The following is a 15,684-nucleotide window of genomic DNA, read 5'->3' on the forward strand; positions in this document are numbered from 1 at the left end:
GATCTTAGTGTCAAAGCATTGAGTTGTGAGGAAAATCTGGAGAAATTTAGGCTTTTTAGCGATGGTAAATCTGGAATATTATTTCAAATGAAGCCATGAGAGTAAGGCAAGGAGGCTCAAACTGGTGAAGGGCATATTTAGGACTGATTGGACCTGTAAGTATGGTAGTAGAGGAAAAACACTTGAATCACGATATTGTGATGGGATAATTCAAGGTTTTCTTGATTGTTGAACTAAACTGGACTGAATGGCCTTTCCTCATTAATACTTACCTTGTGATTTTGTGAAATCTGTATCAGTTTACAAACACATGATATAATGACATAAATTAGACTAAAATGCATCATCATACCACTTGTGTGTATTGACATCAGGAGAAAAATAATACGTATATAAAAAGATGCAGAGAAAGGGCATGGAAATGGGATTGGGATAGACAGCTCCAGTTGAAGAGCCAGCATCGACACAGGTGCGGGGGGCCAAGCGGCTTCTTTCTGTACTGTAAGCTCTATAATATTAGGATGTAACTATTCTCCTCAAACAGAAAAAAAGTTCTCCAAAGACTTTTCTCACAAAGACAGTGCCACCTCAGAAACATTCTTAATTTAAGCTAGTGTTTTGCCACATTTCCCTCTTTTTATTACTCCCATTCAAAGCTGTGCAGCTCCATAGTGTAAGCGTTAGACAAAAAGTGATGATTTGGGGAAGACAATAGCCTCTTCAGTGACCAGTGACGCCAGTGCACTTCAACAGCTCAGCTATTCACCATAATTTTGGATGGACAAGAAATTAATTTTCCTCTAAGACAACATACCTTTCCTCGAATGACCTGGTTGAGAATTTACCAAATTCAACATATATGTGGTTGATGGATTTGAGTGCCCACCCCATTGAAAATTGTTTGCTCTTAGTTCTTTGGCTCTTTCATATCGATTGTGTGGGGGGAGAGGATTTGTTGGACAGCTAAGGTGATCTGCAAGAGCAGCCTGGATTGGCCCTTCTTTCTGACTCCCTCCCTCTGACTCTCTCCCTCCGTAAAGGCATCCCTTGTTTCTGCTTGGCGCCAGAACAGGTCAGGCTGAAATCATGAGCTCAACATGTAGGGGCAGTAGGAGGGAACCTGTGTCTTGTTAATCTACTGCCCAATACATTAGTGCATCAATATCTTGCACTAAAGAGTCCACTCTCCAACAAGCAAAATTAAACTCTTTAACCAAAATGGAGCAATCAGCCACAATATGATTGGAAGAAACTGTGTAATAATCAATGGTTAAAGTGTGGCTGCTGTAAAAGAACAACCAGCAGTCACACACAACCCACGATTGTAATGAAACAAGTGAGCACAAGGGGAATTCTTGTCCTGGAGTGCCCTCTAGCACATTATTACCATTGCATTTACATGTAGTTCAGTATGTATATATATATATATATATATATGTATATGTATATATCTAAATATCAATTTAAAATGGCATGTAATTTTATTTCTAATATATTATCATAAAATGACAGTGAAGCTGACCTGCCATATCCTTACAGATATTCTTAAACATTTTTTGTGTGATATTCTTAAACATTGTTTGTTTGTTTGTTTTTTTGTTGAATGTGTATTCGGGGGTTCTGCAGGTGACACCTCTCTGTCTGAACACGGTGATTGCCTTGGCAACGGGCAGTTGCAGGGGCAGTCTGTAAACACCATGTATTGTTCTATATGTATAAATGCGTAGGCTTCAAGGAGCTCTTGAAACATTTGCCTGAGGAAGGAGAAAATCTCCGAAAGCTTGTGAATTTAAAATAAAATTGCTGGACTATAACTTGGTGTTGTAAAATTGTTTACAATTGTCAACCCCAGTCCATCACCGGCATCTCCACATCATTTTTTGTGTGGGGATTGCTCACAGTTCCATTATGGCAATGGTACAACTCTGTGCACCACTCCTGTTGTAATTCAGGAAAGTGCTCATTTGCAATTGTATAAACAGTGACACTGCTCCACAGAGCAGTAAAACACAGGTCCTTGCCCAGAATAGCCCATACACAGCGAGTTCTTGGTCTTGAGATCCTAATGGAGGAAGTGCCAAGCGAAGTTAAAGTGTTTACCCAGCAGGTGTCAGGCTTTCACTCATCATTTACCATTTGACTCAAGTGGCATTCACTGAGATATTGGGGGTTTAGCCTCTCAGATCACTGAAAACTTTAGAAATTGTGGTGGGAGTGGCTGTTCACATGAATGTTTACCATAAATTCCTGGCAGACACAATCTGTCCCTCACTGTTATGGTGTTAGGCAGCCACGGTCTTATCATAGAATCAGAAAGGTTACAGCACGAAAGGAGGCCATTCGGCCCATCGAGTCCGCGCCAGCTCTATGCAAAAGCAATCCAGCTAGTCCCACTCTCCCGCCCTTTCCCTCTAGCCTTGCAAATTTTTTCCTTTCAAGTACTTATCCAGTTCCCTTTTGAAGGCCACGATTGAATCTGCCTCCACCACCCTCTCGGGCAGTGCATTCCAGATCCTAACCACTCACTGTGTAAAAAAGTTTTTCCTCGTGTCACCTTTGGTTCTTTTGCCAATCATCTTAAATCTATGTCCTTTGGTTCTTGACCCTTCCACCAATGGGAACAGTTTCTTTCTAGCTACTCTGTCTAGACCCTTCATGATTTTGAATACATCTACCAAATCTCCTCGCACCGTCTCTGTTCCAAGGAGAACAACCCCAGCTTCTCCAGTTTATCCACGTAACTAAAGCCCCTCATCCCTGGAATCATTCTAGTGAACCTCTTCTGCACCCTCCCTAAGGCCTTCACATCTTTCCTAAGGTGTGGTGCCCAGAACTGGACACAATACTCCAGTCGTGGTCGAACCAGTGTTTTATAAAGGTTCATCATGACTTCCATACTTTTGTACTCTATGCCTCTATTTATAAAGCTCAGGATCCCGTATACTTATTTAACCGCATTTTCTACCTGCCCTGCCACCTTCAATGATTTGTGCACATATACCCCCAGATCTCTCTGTTCCTGTACCTCTTTTAGAATTGTGCCCTCTAGTTTATATTGCCTCTCCTCATTCTTCCTACCGAAATGTATCACTTCGCATTTTTCTGCTTAAAATTTCATCTGCCACGTGTCCGCCCATTCCACTAGCCTGTCCATATCCTCTTGAAGTCTATCATGATCCTCCTCACTGTTTGCTACACTTCCAAGTTTTGTGTCATCTGCAACTTTTGAAATTGTGCCCTGTACACCCAAGTCCAAGTCATTAATATATATCAAGAAAAGCAGTGGTCCCAGCACTGACCCCTGGGGAACACCACTGTACACCTTCCTCCAGCCCGAAAAACAACCGTTCACCACTACTCTGTTTCCTGTCCCTTAGCCAATTCTGTATCCATGTTGATACTGCCCCCTTTATTCTATGGGCCGCAATCTTGATGATAAGCCTACCATGCGGCATTTTATCAAATGCCTTTTGAAAGTCCGTATACACTACATTGACTGTATTGCCCTCATCTACCCTCTCAGTTACCTCATCAAAAATCTCTATCACGTTAGTTAAACACAATTTGCCTTTAACAAATCCGTGCTGGCTTTCCCTAATCAATCCACACTTGTCTGTTAATTCTGTCCTGGATTATTGTTTCTAAAGGTTTCCCCACCACTGAGGTTAAACTGACTGGCCTATAGTTGCTGGGTTTATCCTTACACCCTTTTTTGAACAAGGGTGTAACATTTGTAATTCCTCAGTCCTCTGGCACCACCCCCATATCCACGGATATTTGGAAGATTATGGCCAGTACCTCCGCAATTTCCATCCTTACTTCCCTCAGCAACCTAGGATGCATCCCGTCCGGACCGGATGACTTATCTACTTTAAGTACAGCCAGCCTTTTGAGTACCTCTTCTTTATCAATTTTTAGCCCATCCAGTATCTCAACTATACCTTCCTTTACTGAGACTCAGGCAGCATCTTCTTCCTTGGTAAAGACAGATGCAAAGTACTCATTTAGTACCTCGGCCATCCCCTCTGCCTCCATGAGTAGATCTCCTTAATCGTCCCCACCCCTCCTCCTACTACCCGTTTACTGTTTACATACCTGTAGAAGACTTTTGGATTCCCATTTATGTTGACCGCTAGTCTATTCTCATACTCTCTCTTTGCCTCTCTTATTTCCTTTTTCATTTCTACTCTGAACTTTCTATATTCTGCCTGGTTCTCACTTGTGTTATCAACCTGAGATCTGTTAGATGCCCCTTTTTTCCATTTCATCTTACTCAATATCTCTTTTGTCATCCAGGGAGCTCTGGCTTTAGTTGCCCTACCTTTCTGCCTCGTGGGAATGTGCCTAGACTGTACCTGAACCATCTCCTCCTTAAAGGCCGCCCACTTTTCAATTACAGTTTTGACTGCCAATCTTTGATTCCAATTTACCCGAGCCAGATCTGTTCTCATCCCATTAAAATTGGCCCTCCTACAATTGAATATTTTTACTTTAGAGTGGTCCGTGTCCTTTTCCATAGCTTTCTAAACCTTATGATACTATGATCGCTGCTCCCTAATGCTCCCCCACTGACACTTGTTCCACTTGGCCCACCTCATTCCCTAGAACCAAGTCCAGCAATGCCTCCTTCATCGTTGGGCTGGAAACGTACTGGTTAAGAAAATTATCCTGAACACATTTCAAAAATTCCTCCCCCTCTGTGCCCCTTATATTATTATTGTTATCCCAGTCTATATTAGGATAGTTGAAGTCCCTACTCTATAGCTTTTGCTCTCTCTGTAATTTCCCTGCAGATTTGTTCCTCTATATCCTTCCCACTAGTTGGTGGTGGTCTATATCCTTCCCCTATAAACTGGTGGAGGAATTTTCTGAGACACAATGCCACTAGTGGGGACTCAACCACAGCGGGAGGCTTGTTGGAAACTTACAGGTCCATTGTCCATGATTTTCTATTGGATGGATTTTCTGTTAAATCGCATACTGTATTTGAGGCCCTCTAGGAGGCTGAGTCTTGGAAAATTCTGCCCCTTTTGTTTAGTATTTGTATTTTCTACCTTGTGTCAACCTGGGCTAGTGTGTAAGGCTCTTGTCTCTGGATTTGAAGAATATGGGCCGAGTCCTGCACCATGACTTGAGTTTATAATCTCAGATGACATTGCAGTGTACTACTGAGGGAGCAGCACAGTGTTGAAAGAGCCATTGTTTAGTTGAGATATTAAACTGAGTCTGCCTGTTCTGATGATTCAAGTTTCTGTTAAAGATCCCATGGGATTATTTGAAGAAGAACAAAGAGTTCTCCACTCCTGGCTGACATTCCTCCTTCAATCAATACCATAAACAAAACAGATTAACTGATCACTCATGGTTGTTTGTGGAACGTGGCTGGTGAAGAACAGCTGGCACATTTCTCTACATAACAACAACCACTGTACTTACAAAGTGGTGTAAGGCGCTTTGAGATGTTTCATTGTGATAAGGCACTATATAAATGGAAATATTATTTACTCAGTAGTTAAACTGCAGTTTTTAATGAATGTTGTTTGTTACTAGACTGAGTTCATGTCTGTCTTTGATAACAGGCACTGTTCAGATATTTCAAACCCCAGTACATTGCTTCAATGAATCACTGGTTGAAGGCGGCTGGAAGGGAAGGTAAATCCATAATCAATTTGAAAGCACCATCATTGTATCATTTTATTTTAGTTATGTTTTGTGGGTATTTTATCTAAACATAATACTTTATGTTTTAATAGGATTTATTTTAAGATTATTCATAAAACAAAGGGAACAAAATACAACAGCCTCATAAATACCTTTCTAAAGGCTACTTTACAATGCAGCCTCGTTTACATTCTCATAAACTCAATAACAATGAAATGACAGAGAGCTTGGTGACACAGTTATTTATCAAGACTATCATTTCACTTTGGATCCAGGTTCAAATCAAGCCCAGCCTGAGGGGTGAGAATCTTCTCTGCCTACTGACTATAAGGCATATGTATGAAATCAGTTTGGGGATTCTCAATCCCAGTTCTTAGCTGGATTGGGAATTCAGCACAAAATTGCTCATAATTAGAATCATAGAATCATAGAAAAATTACAGCATGGAAGCAGGCCATTTGGCCCATCGAGTCCACGCCGGTTCTATGCAAGAGCAATCCAGCTAGTCCCACTCCCCCACCCTATCCCCGTAGCCCTGCAAATTTTTTCCTTTCAGGTACTTATCCAGTTACCTTTTGAAGGCCATGATTGAATCTGCCTCCACCACCCCCTCGGGCAGTGCATTCCAGATCCTAATCACTCGCTGTGTAAAAAAGGTTTTCCTCATGTCACCTTTGGTTCTTTTGCCAATCACCTTAACATTGTCATGAATTAGCACTAACTTTGCAACCTCACTCAGAAAGGCCACAGATGGCTACTATAGAAAATGGAAATTGTCCTTTTTTTTCAAATTCTGCTTCCCTTTTTCCCCCTTTACTCACCTCCTCAGATGAAGTCATTGCTGAAGTGACCACCTTTTGTGTATGAGCTTGGACAGTTAGTATTGCTTGGCTTTATGTAGGGAACCATCATAGCAAATCTAGCATTGTCCCCATCCAACATTTATACACGGACACTTTCTAGCAAGGGTCACAACAATGTGATCAGGAGCTGGGATACTGGCTAATTTTCCTCTTCATAACCAGCAACACTGAGCCAAGGTAATAAAACACAACGTTGGAATTTGATCTGGTACCTTCTGATTTCTATCCTGTTCAAAAAAGGGGAATAGAATATGCCAGGAAATTATAGCCCAATTAATCTTACCTCGGTTGTGGGCAAACTAGGGGGCCAATAATGAAGTCCTGGCATGGTGCCACCAGGACCACAGTTCCTGAGAGGCACCGTGTGCTAGCACACAAATTGAGTTGACCTCATACCATAATTCGAGGTCAGTTCACTTCAATATTTTTCCAGACGCACTCGACACGTGGTGTATGACACACAGGGAACACCATGCGGGTCTGAGGCTGGAATGTTGGGTGCCAGCAGCAACAGAAGACCTGCTGACTGCCCGATTGTTGCCACCATCTTTTTCCTGCCTGCAACTATTCAAGTCTCTTTGCACAATTTGGCCAGTGAAGGTCAAAGAACACAGGGCCAGGTGAATGAAAATCTCACTCTGTCCCACTGGTTTCCCCTGAAGCAACCATTCCAAACCAGTGCGCAGCAGCTGGAACACTGGAACAGGTGCTGCAGTCCCATTATTGGGGAGGTCCTTGAAATCTTAATGAGCCTTGCGAACAGTTTGTGCAGACTCTGGGCGCGCCATGTGTCGGTTAGCTGCATTTTGGGGCACTGAGCATCATGGGCACATTGCAAACCTCAGGCTCCCATGGGTGACATCACATTATCAGTCCCCTAGAGTCCATAATACAGGATGACATTTAGTGAACATTTAGAAAAGCTGTGGGGATTCAGGGTGAACCCTGTGAATGGATAATAAAGTGACTGAAAGGTAGGAAACAATGAGTGATGTCACAGGGGAAGGTATTGAGTGGGGTACCTCAGGGCTTAGTGTTGGGACTGCTACTGCTTCTAAATTATAAATAATTGAACTGGATTCAGAAACTCAATGCAAACTGGCCAAATTTGCAGATTATACCCAACTAGGAGGATAAAATATGTAAATGAGCAGAACAATGTCAGATGAAATTTAATGCAGAGAAGTGTAAAGTGCTGTACCTAGGAAAGAAGAATCGATGTCATGCATACTCAATGAATGGTGGTGAAATAGCTAAAGAGACTTAGGAGTCTTATTAGAATTGATGCTAAATATATTCAATCAGTACAGAGCAGCAATCAACAAAGCTAATAGAATGTTGAACTACATAGCCAAAAATGTAGAATATATGTCAGAGGAGGTAATGATCAAAGTGTATAGTGTGTAGTCAGACTGTACCTTGAACATTGCTTCCAGTTCTGATCACCAAGAAACGAGAGACATTTAAGTGCTAGAGGAATGCAGAGAAGAGCCACAAAGCTGATCCCCAGTGTCATGGGTCTGAGTTATAAGAAAGACTGGATAGATATAGGCTTTTTGTCTGAAAAGGAGGCATTTGAGAGGTGACCTTATAGAGTTATATAAGATTGGTAAGGATATAGAAAAAGTTAACCCAGAATATTACTTCAAATTAAACTGTGGGAGTAGAACTAGGAGACACAGCTTCAAACTAGTAAAAAGTAATTTTAGCACTGATATCACAAAATACTTCGTCACACAGAAAGTGATCAACATGTGGAACAAACTTCCAGATAGAGTAGTGGAGGAAAAATCCTGGAATCATGTACAAAGCAATTGGATGCTACAATGGAGGCGGGGGGGGAATCATTAGGATCTCTGAGTCAGTAGGTCGTGGGTTCAAGTCCCACTCCAGGGATTTGAGTCCATAATCCAGGCTGACGCTCCCAGTGCAGTACTAAGGGAGCGCTACACTATCAGAGATGCTGTGTTTCGGATTAGATGGTAAACCGAGGCCCCATCTGCCCTTTCAGATGGACGTAAAATATTCCATGGTACTATTCAAAGAAGAGAAGGAGAGTTCTCCCTGGTGTCCTGGCCAATATTTATCACTCAACCATCATCATTATAATACATTATCTGGTTATCATCACTTTGCTGTTTGAGGGAACTTGCTGTGCGCAAATTGGCAGCCGCGTTTCCTACAACAATGACTACACTTCAAAAGTACTTCATTGGCTGTAAAGTGCTTTGGGACGTCCTGAAGTCGTGAAAAGCGTTATATAAATGCAAGTAAGTATGTCTTTCTGTCTGTCTTTCTTTCTTCCATCTTCAGAAGAAATTTGATAAGTTGCGACATAACAGCAACAAAAAATTGCTTTTATGCAGCACCTTTAATGGAGGCAAGCATCCCAAGGCTCTTCACAGAGGAATAGGGGATACAAACAGCACAGATAATGAAGGAGAGATTAGGAGCAGTGGGCAAGGACATGGATTTTAAGGAGGAGAGGAAGGTGGGGAGACAGAGGGGTTTAGGGAGGGAATTCCAGAGAATGGGACATAGTCGCAGTTGCCAATAGTGGGGCAGAGGGAGGGGGATGCACAAGCGACTTGAGTTAGAGGAACGGTGATTACGGGCAGGGGCAGGCAGAGGGGCATTTGTAGGGCTGGAGAAGGTTACAGAGTTACAGTGGGGCAAGCTCATGGAACGATTTAAACACAAAGATGATTTTGAATTTGAGGTGTTGGGGTCCAGGAGCCAAAATAAATCAGAGCGGTCAGGGCTGATGGGCAAACAGGACTTGGTGTAGAATAGGTTACAGGCGGCAGAGTTTTGGATGAGCTGAAGTTTATGGAGGATGAGAGGTTAACCACGAGAGAATTGCAGTAATTGTCTGGAGATGACAAAGGCATGAATCAGGGTTTCAGTGGCAGAGAGGCTGAGGTGCTTATGATGGAGAATTCAAAGAAATGAGGGGAGAATTGAGACAAATGAGGATGTTTATTAACATTTCAGCAGAAGACAAATGGAGCATCATTAAAAGGATAACTCTGGTCATGCAGGATACGTACATATCTAAGACCAACAAGCTCAGACTAAACAAGTGTGATCCAAAAAGGATTAACAAACAAATTAAAAGTGAAATAAAAAGGAAAAATGGCCTCTACATATCCTGCTGGGAGAAAGGAGAAGGAACTCACTGGGATGAATATAGGATAATACAGAAACAAGATAAATAGATGATTAAAGGGCATAAGAGAAAACATAGCTGCAGAAGGAAAATACAAGAGTAAAAAAATCTTTCAATACTACAATAGCAGAGGACTGTCAGAGAAGAGGTGAGAACATTAAAAGATGGAAATGAGCTTGAAACTGATGATAAGCACAAGATAATAAATATTCTGAACAATTACTTTCTCCAAGTATTCACAAGGGAAGACATAAAAAACATTCCCTCCCCACCAAAAAGAGTATCAAGATATAATTCAAGATTTTGAAAAAATTAGGTGAAAATCCTAGACAAGCTGAAAGGCCTTTAAACAAACAATTCCCCGGAGTTAGGTGATATTTATCTCAGAAAGTTGAGAGAGATTAGTGGGGTGATTTGCAAGGCACTGACGATCTTTATGATGTGGAGATGCCGGCGATGGACTGGGGTTGACAATGTAAACAATCTTACAACACCAAGTTATAGTCCAACAATTTTATTTGAAAATCACAAGCTTTCAGAGGCTTCCTCGATCTTTATGAGGGAGTCAACAAATGCTGGGGAAGTGCCAGTAGATTGGTATCAGGCTAATGTGATGTCCAAATAAAGAAAGGGTGAGAAAACAGACACAAGCAACTACAGGCACATTGGGCATGATTTTAACATAGAATCATAGAATCATAGAAGTTACAACATGGAAACAGGCCCTTCGGCCCAACATGTCCATGTCGCCCAGTTTATACCACTAAGCTAGTCCCAATTGCCTGCACTTGGCCCATATCCCTCTATACCCATCTTACCCATGTAACTGTCCAAATGCTTTTTAAAAGACAAAATTGTACCCGCCTCTACTACTGCCTCTGGCAGCTCGTTCCAGACACTCACCACCCTTTGAGTGAAAAAATTGCCCCTCTGGACCCTTTTGTATCTCTCCCCTCTCACCTTAAATCTGTGCCCCCTCGTTATAGACTCCCCTACCTTTGGGAAAAGATTTTGACTATCGACCTTATCTATGCCCCTCATTATTTTATAGACTTCTATAAGATCACCCCTTAACCTCCTACTCTCCAGGGAAAAAAGTCCCAGTCTGTCTAACCTCTCCCGGTAGCATCCTAGTAAATCTTTTCTGCACTCTTTCTAGTTTAATAATATCCTTTCTATAATAGGGTGACCAGAACTGTACACAGTACTCCAAGTGTGGCCTCACCAATGCCCTGTACAACTTCAACAAGACATCCCAACTCCTGCATTCAATGTTCTGACCAATGAAACCAAGCATGCCGAATGCCTTCTTCACCACCCTATCCACCTGTGACTCCACTTTCAAGGAGCTATGAATCTGTACTCCCAGATCTCTTTGTTCTATAACTCTCCCCAACGCCCTACCATTAACGGAGTAGGTCCTGGCCCGATTCGATCTACCAAAATGCATCACCTCACATTTATCTAAATTAAACTCCATCTGCCATTCATCGGCCCACTGGCCCAATTTATCAAGATCCCGTTGCAATCCTAGATAACCTTCTTCACTGTCCACAATGCCACCAATCTTGGTGTCATCTGCAAACTTACTAACCATGCCTCCTAAATTCTCATCCAAATCATTAATATAAATAACAAATAACAGCAGACCCAGCACCGATCCCTGAGGCACACCGCTGGACACAGGCATCCAGTTTGAAAAACAACCCTCGACAACCACCCTCTGTCTTCTGTCGTCAAGCCAATTTTGTATCCAATTGGCTACCTCACCTTGGATCCCATGAGATTTAACCTTATGTAACAACCTACCATGCGGTACCTTGTCAAATGCTTTGCTGAAGTCCATGTAGACCACGTCTACTGCACAGCCCTCATCTATCTTCTTGGTTACCCCTTCAAAAAACTCAATCAAATTCGTGAGACATGATTTTCCTCTCACAAAACCATGCTGACTGTTCCTAATTAGTCCCTGCCTCTCCAAATGCCTGTAGATCCTGTCCCTCAGAATACCCTCTAACAACTTACCCACTACAGATGTCAGGCTCACTGGTCTGTAGTTCCCAGGCTTTTCCCTGCCGCCCTTCTTAAACAAAGGCACAACATTTGCTACCCTCCAATCTTCAGGCACCTCACCTGTAGCGGTGGATGATTCAAATATCTCTGCTAGGGGACCCGCAATTTCCTCCCTAACCTCCCATAATGTCCTGGGATACATTTCATCAGGTCCCGGAGATTTATCTACCTTGATGCGCGTTAAGACTTCCAGCACCTCCCTCTCTGTAATATGTACACTCCTCAAGACATCACTATTTATTTCCCCAAGTTCCCTAACATCCATGCCTTTCTCAACCGTAAATACCGATGTGAAATATTCATTCAGGATCTCACCCATCTCTTGTGGTTCCGCACATAGATGACCTTGTTGATCCTTAAGAGGCCCTACTCTCTCCCTAGTTACCCTTTTGCCCTTTATGTATTTGTAGAAGCTCTTTGGATTCACCTTTGCCTGATCTGCCAAAGCAATCTCATATCCCCTTTTTGCCCTCCTGATTTCTCTCTTAACTCTACTCCGGCAATCTCTATACTCTTCAAGGGATCCACTTGATCCCAGCTGCCTATGCATGTCATATGCCTCCTTCTTCTTTTTGACGAGGGCCTCAATCTCCCGAGTCATCCAAGGTTCCCTACTTCTACCAGCCTTGCCCTTCACTTTATAAGGAATGTGCTTACCCTGAACCCTGGTTAACACACTTTTGAAAGCCTCCCACTTACCAGACGTCCCTTTGCCTGCCAACAGACTCTCCCAATCAACTTCTGAAAGTTCCTGTCTAATACCATCAAAATTGGCCTTTCCCCAATTTAGAATTTTAACTTTTGGGCCAGACCTATCCTTCTCCATAGCTTTCTTAAAACTAATGGAATTATGATCACTGGTCCCAAAGTGATCCCTCACTAACACTTCTGTCACCTGCCCTTCCTTATTTCCCAAGAGGAGGTCAAGTTTTGCCCCCTCTCTAGTCGGGCCATCCACATACTGAATGAGAAATTCCTCCTGAATACACTCAACAAATTTCTCTCCATCCAAGCCCCTAATGCTATGGCTGTCCCAGTCAATGTTGGGAAAGTTAAAGTCCCCTACTATTACCACCCTATTTTTCTTGCAGCTGTCTGTAATCTCCTTACATATTTGCTCCTCAATTTCCCGTTGACTATTTGGGGGTCTGTAGTACAATCCTATCAAAGTGATCTCTCCCTTCTTATTTTTCAGTTCTACCCATATAGACTCAGTGGGCGAACCCTCGGATATATCCCCTCTCACTACTGCCGTGATGTTCTCCCTAATCAAGAACGCAACTCCCCCTCCTCTCTTACCTCCTGCTCTATCTTTCCTGTAGCATCTGTACCCTGGAACATTGAGCTGCCAGTCCTGCCCCTCCCTTATCCATGTTTCAGTAATAGCTATAACATCCCAGTCCCATGTACCCATCCATGCCCTGAGTTCATCTGCCTTGCCCATCAGACTTCTTGCATTGAAATAAATGCAGTTTAATCTAGACTTCCCTTGGTCTTTGCCCTGCTTTCTCAGACCATCTGTCCGGTCATGTTCTGTACACTCTCCCTTACTGCCTTTTCTTTCTGTCACCACTTTATTTCCCACTGACTTCCTGCATCGGTTCCCATCCCCCTGCCACATTAGTTTAAACCCTCCCCAACAGCACTGGCAAACACTCCCCCTAGGACATTGGTTCCAGTCCTGCCCAGATGCAGACCGTCCAATTTGTACTGGTCCCACCTCCCCCAGAACCGGTTCCAATGGCCCAGGAATTTGAATCCCTCCCTCTTGCACCATCTCTCAAGCCACGTATTCATCTTAGCTATCCTGTCATTCCTACTCTGACTAACCCGTGGCACTGGTAGCAATCCTGAGATTACTACCTTTGAGGTCCTACTCTTTAGTTTAACTCCTAACTCCCTAAATTCAGCTTGTAGGACCTCATCCTGTTTTTTACCTATACCGTTGGTGCCTATATGCACCACGACAACTGGCTGTTCACCCTCCCCCTCCAGAATGTCCTGCAGCCGCTCCGAGACATCCTTGACCCTTGCACCAGGGAGGCAACATACCATCCTGGAGTCTTGGTTGCGTCCGCAGAAACGCCTGTCTATTCCCCTTACAATCGAGTCCCCTATCACTATAGCTCTGCCACTCTTTTTCCTGCCCTCCTGTGCAGCAGAGCCAGCCACGGTGCCATGAACCTGGCCACTGCCACCTTCCCCTGGTGAGCCATCTCCCCCAACAGTATCCAAAACGGTATACCTGTTTTGGAGGGAGATGACCGCAGGGGACCCCTGCACTGCCTTCCTACTCTTCCTCTGTCTGTTGGTCACCCATTCACTATCTCCCTCAGTAATTTTTATCTGCGGTGTGACCAACTCACTGAACGTGCTATCCACGACTTTCTCAGCATCGCGGATGCTCCAAAGTGAATCCATCCGCAGCTCCAGAGCCGTCAAGCGGTCAAACAATAGCTGCAGCTGGACACACTTCCCGCAGGTGAAGGAATCAGGGATACAGGAAGGAGCCCTGAATTCCCACATCCCACAAGAGGAACATGACACGGCCCTGGGATCTCCTGCCATGACTTAACCATTAAATTAGCTTAAGAACAACTACAATGTCAAGAGAAAAAAAAAGAAAAACTACTTACCACTCCCTTTAAGGAGTTTACTCCTTTAAATTGTTCTCAATTTAGAGAATGTTAACTACACTAGGGACCTTGATTCACTAAAAAATAAACGCTACTTCCTATAAGACCTGCAGACCTTCCCTTTCCTTTTACTTTAGTTACTGTAGATAAGTAGAAATACTCACCTGAACCTACTCACCAATCAGGTGCCTCCCCTGTGTCGCGTCCCGATCTGATTCCTGACGTCACTTCGAACTCCGTCGCAGCTCCCTCTGAAATCCCGCCTTTTTATCGGACGCTCCCTCTGCTCCGCTCGGCTCCTCTCAGCTGTTCTCAGCGCTCTGAAATCCCGCCTTTTATCGGACGCTCCCTCCGCTCGGCTCGGCTCCTCTCAGCTGCACTCAGCGCTCTGAAATCCCGCCTTTTATCGGACGCTCCCTCTGCTCCGCTCGGCTCCTCTCAGCTGTTCTCAGCGCTCTGAAATCCCGCCTTTTATTGGACGCTCCCTCCGCTCGGCTCGGCTCCTCTCAGCTGTTCTCAGCGCTCTGAAATCCCGCCTTTTATCGGACGCTCCCTCCGCTCGGCTCGGCTCCTCTCAGCTGTTCTCAGCGCTCTGAAATCCCGCCTTTTATCGGACGCTCCCTCCGCTCGGCTCGGCTCCTCTCAGCTGTTCTCAGCGCTCTGAAATCCCGCCTTTTATCGGACGCTCCCTCCGCTCGGCTCGGCTCCTCTCGGCAGGAAGTCAGCGGGTGGGTGAGTAGTCGAGTGGGAAACCCAGAAAACTTTTCTGCACGTCGGCTCGAGCAATCACGACTAAATTGAAGGCCCTTAATGTTACTTCTGGGATTCGTATCTCCAATCTGTGCAGCGGGCGTACTTGCGCACCCGAATGACGTGCTTTGAACTGGAGTATTTAAAAGGCCATTGCAGCCATGGATTTTGACGGCTGGTGTTGGTGGTAGTGGTTGTTCCAGGCGCTCTGAGCAGTTCACTAGCTTCAGTTTGCAAATCTCACTATGGGAACCTGTTAGATATGAATGCGTCCCTGGCATCACAAGCAGCCACGTTCACAGCTGCTCGGCGACGGGTTCCCCATCTTTGTCCTCCTCCTCATCCTCTTCTTGAATGTTGCTGGCAGATGATAATGCTTCATGAACGCATTCAAGCTCCTCCACCTGTAACCCTCTCTGCTCAGCGATGTTGTGCAGGACACAACACACAACTATTATTCTGTTCACCCTCACTGATGAGTACTGAAGGGCTCCCCCAGATCGATCCAGGCACCTGAAACGTATCTTCAGCA

General features: G+C 44.0%; 1 protein-coding gene across 2 annotated transcripts in view; it reads left to right on the plus strand.

Moving 5' to 3' along the window:
• Nucleotides 1–15,684, plus strand: part of LOC137299591 (uncharacterized) — a 62,412-nt gene that overhangs the window by 30,297 nt on the left and 16,431 nt on the right. The window contains exon 6 of one of the 2 annotated variants that reach the window (XM_067968477.1): nucleotides 5,580–5,652. The exons of the other annotated variant lie outside the window; for it this stretch is intronic. Coding sequence (XP_067824578.1) covers nucleotides 5,580–5,652 — 73 coding nt within the window. The remainder of the gene's footprint in view (nucleotides 1–5,579; nucleotides 5,653–15,684) is intronic. 2 annotated transcript variants of the gene reach the window in all.

The sequence above is a fragment of the Heptranchias perlo genome, chromosome 1 (assembly GCF_035084215.1).
Source record: "Heptranchias perlo isolate sHepPer1 chromosome 1, sHepPer1.hap1, whole genome shotgun sequence".
Taxonomy (NCBI): Eukaryota; Metazoa; Chordata; class Chondrichthyes; order Hexanchiformes; family Hexanchidae; genus Heptranchias; species Heptranchias perlo.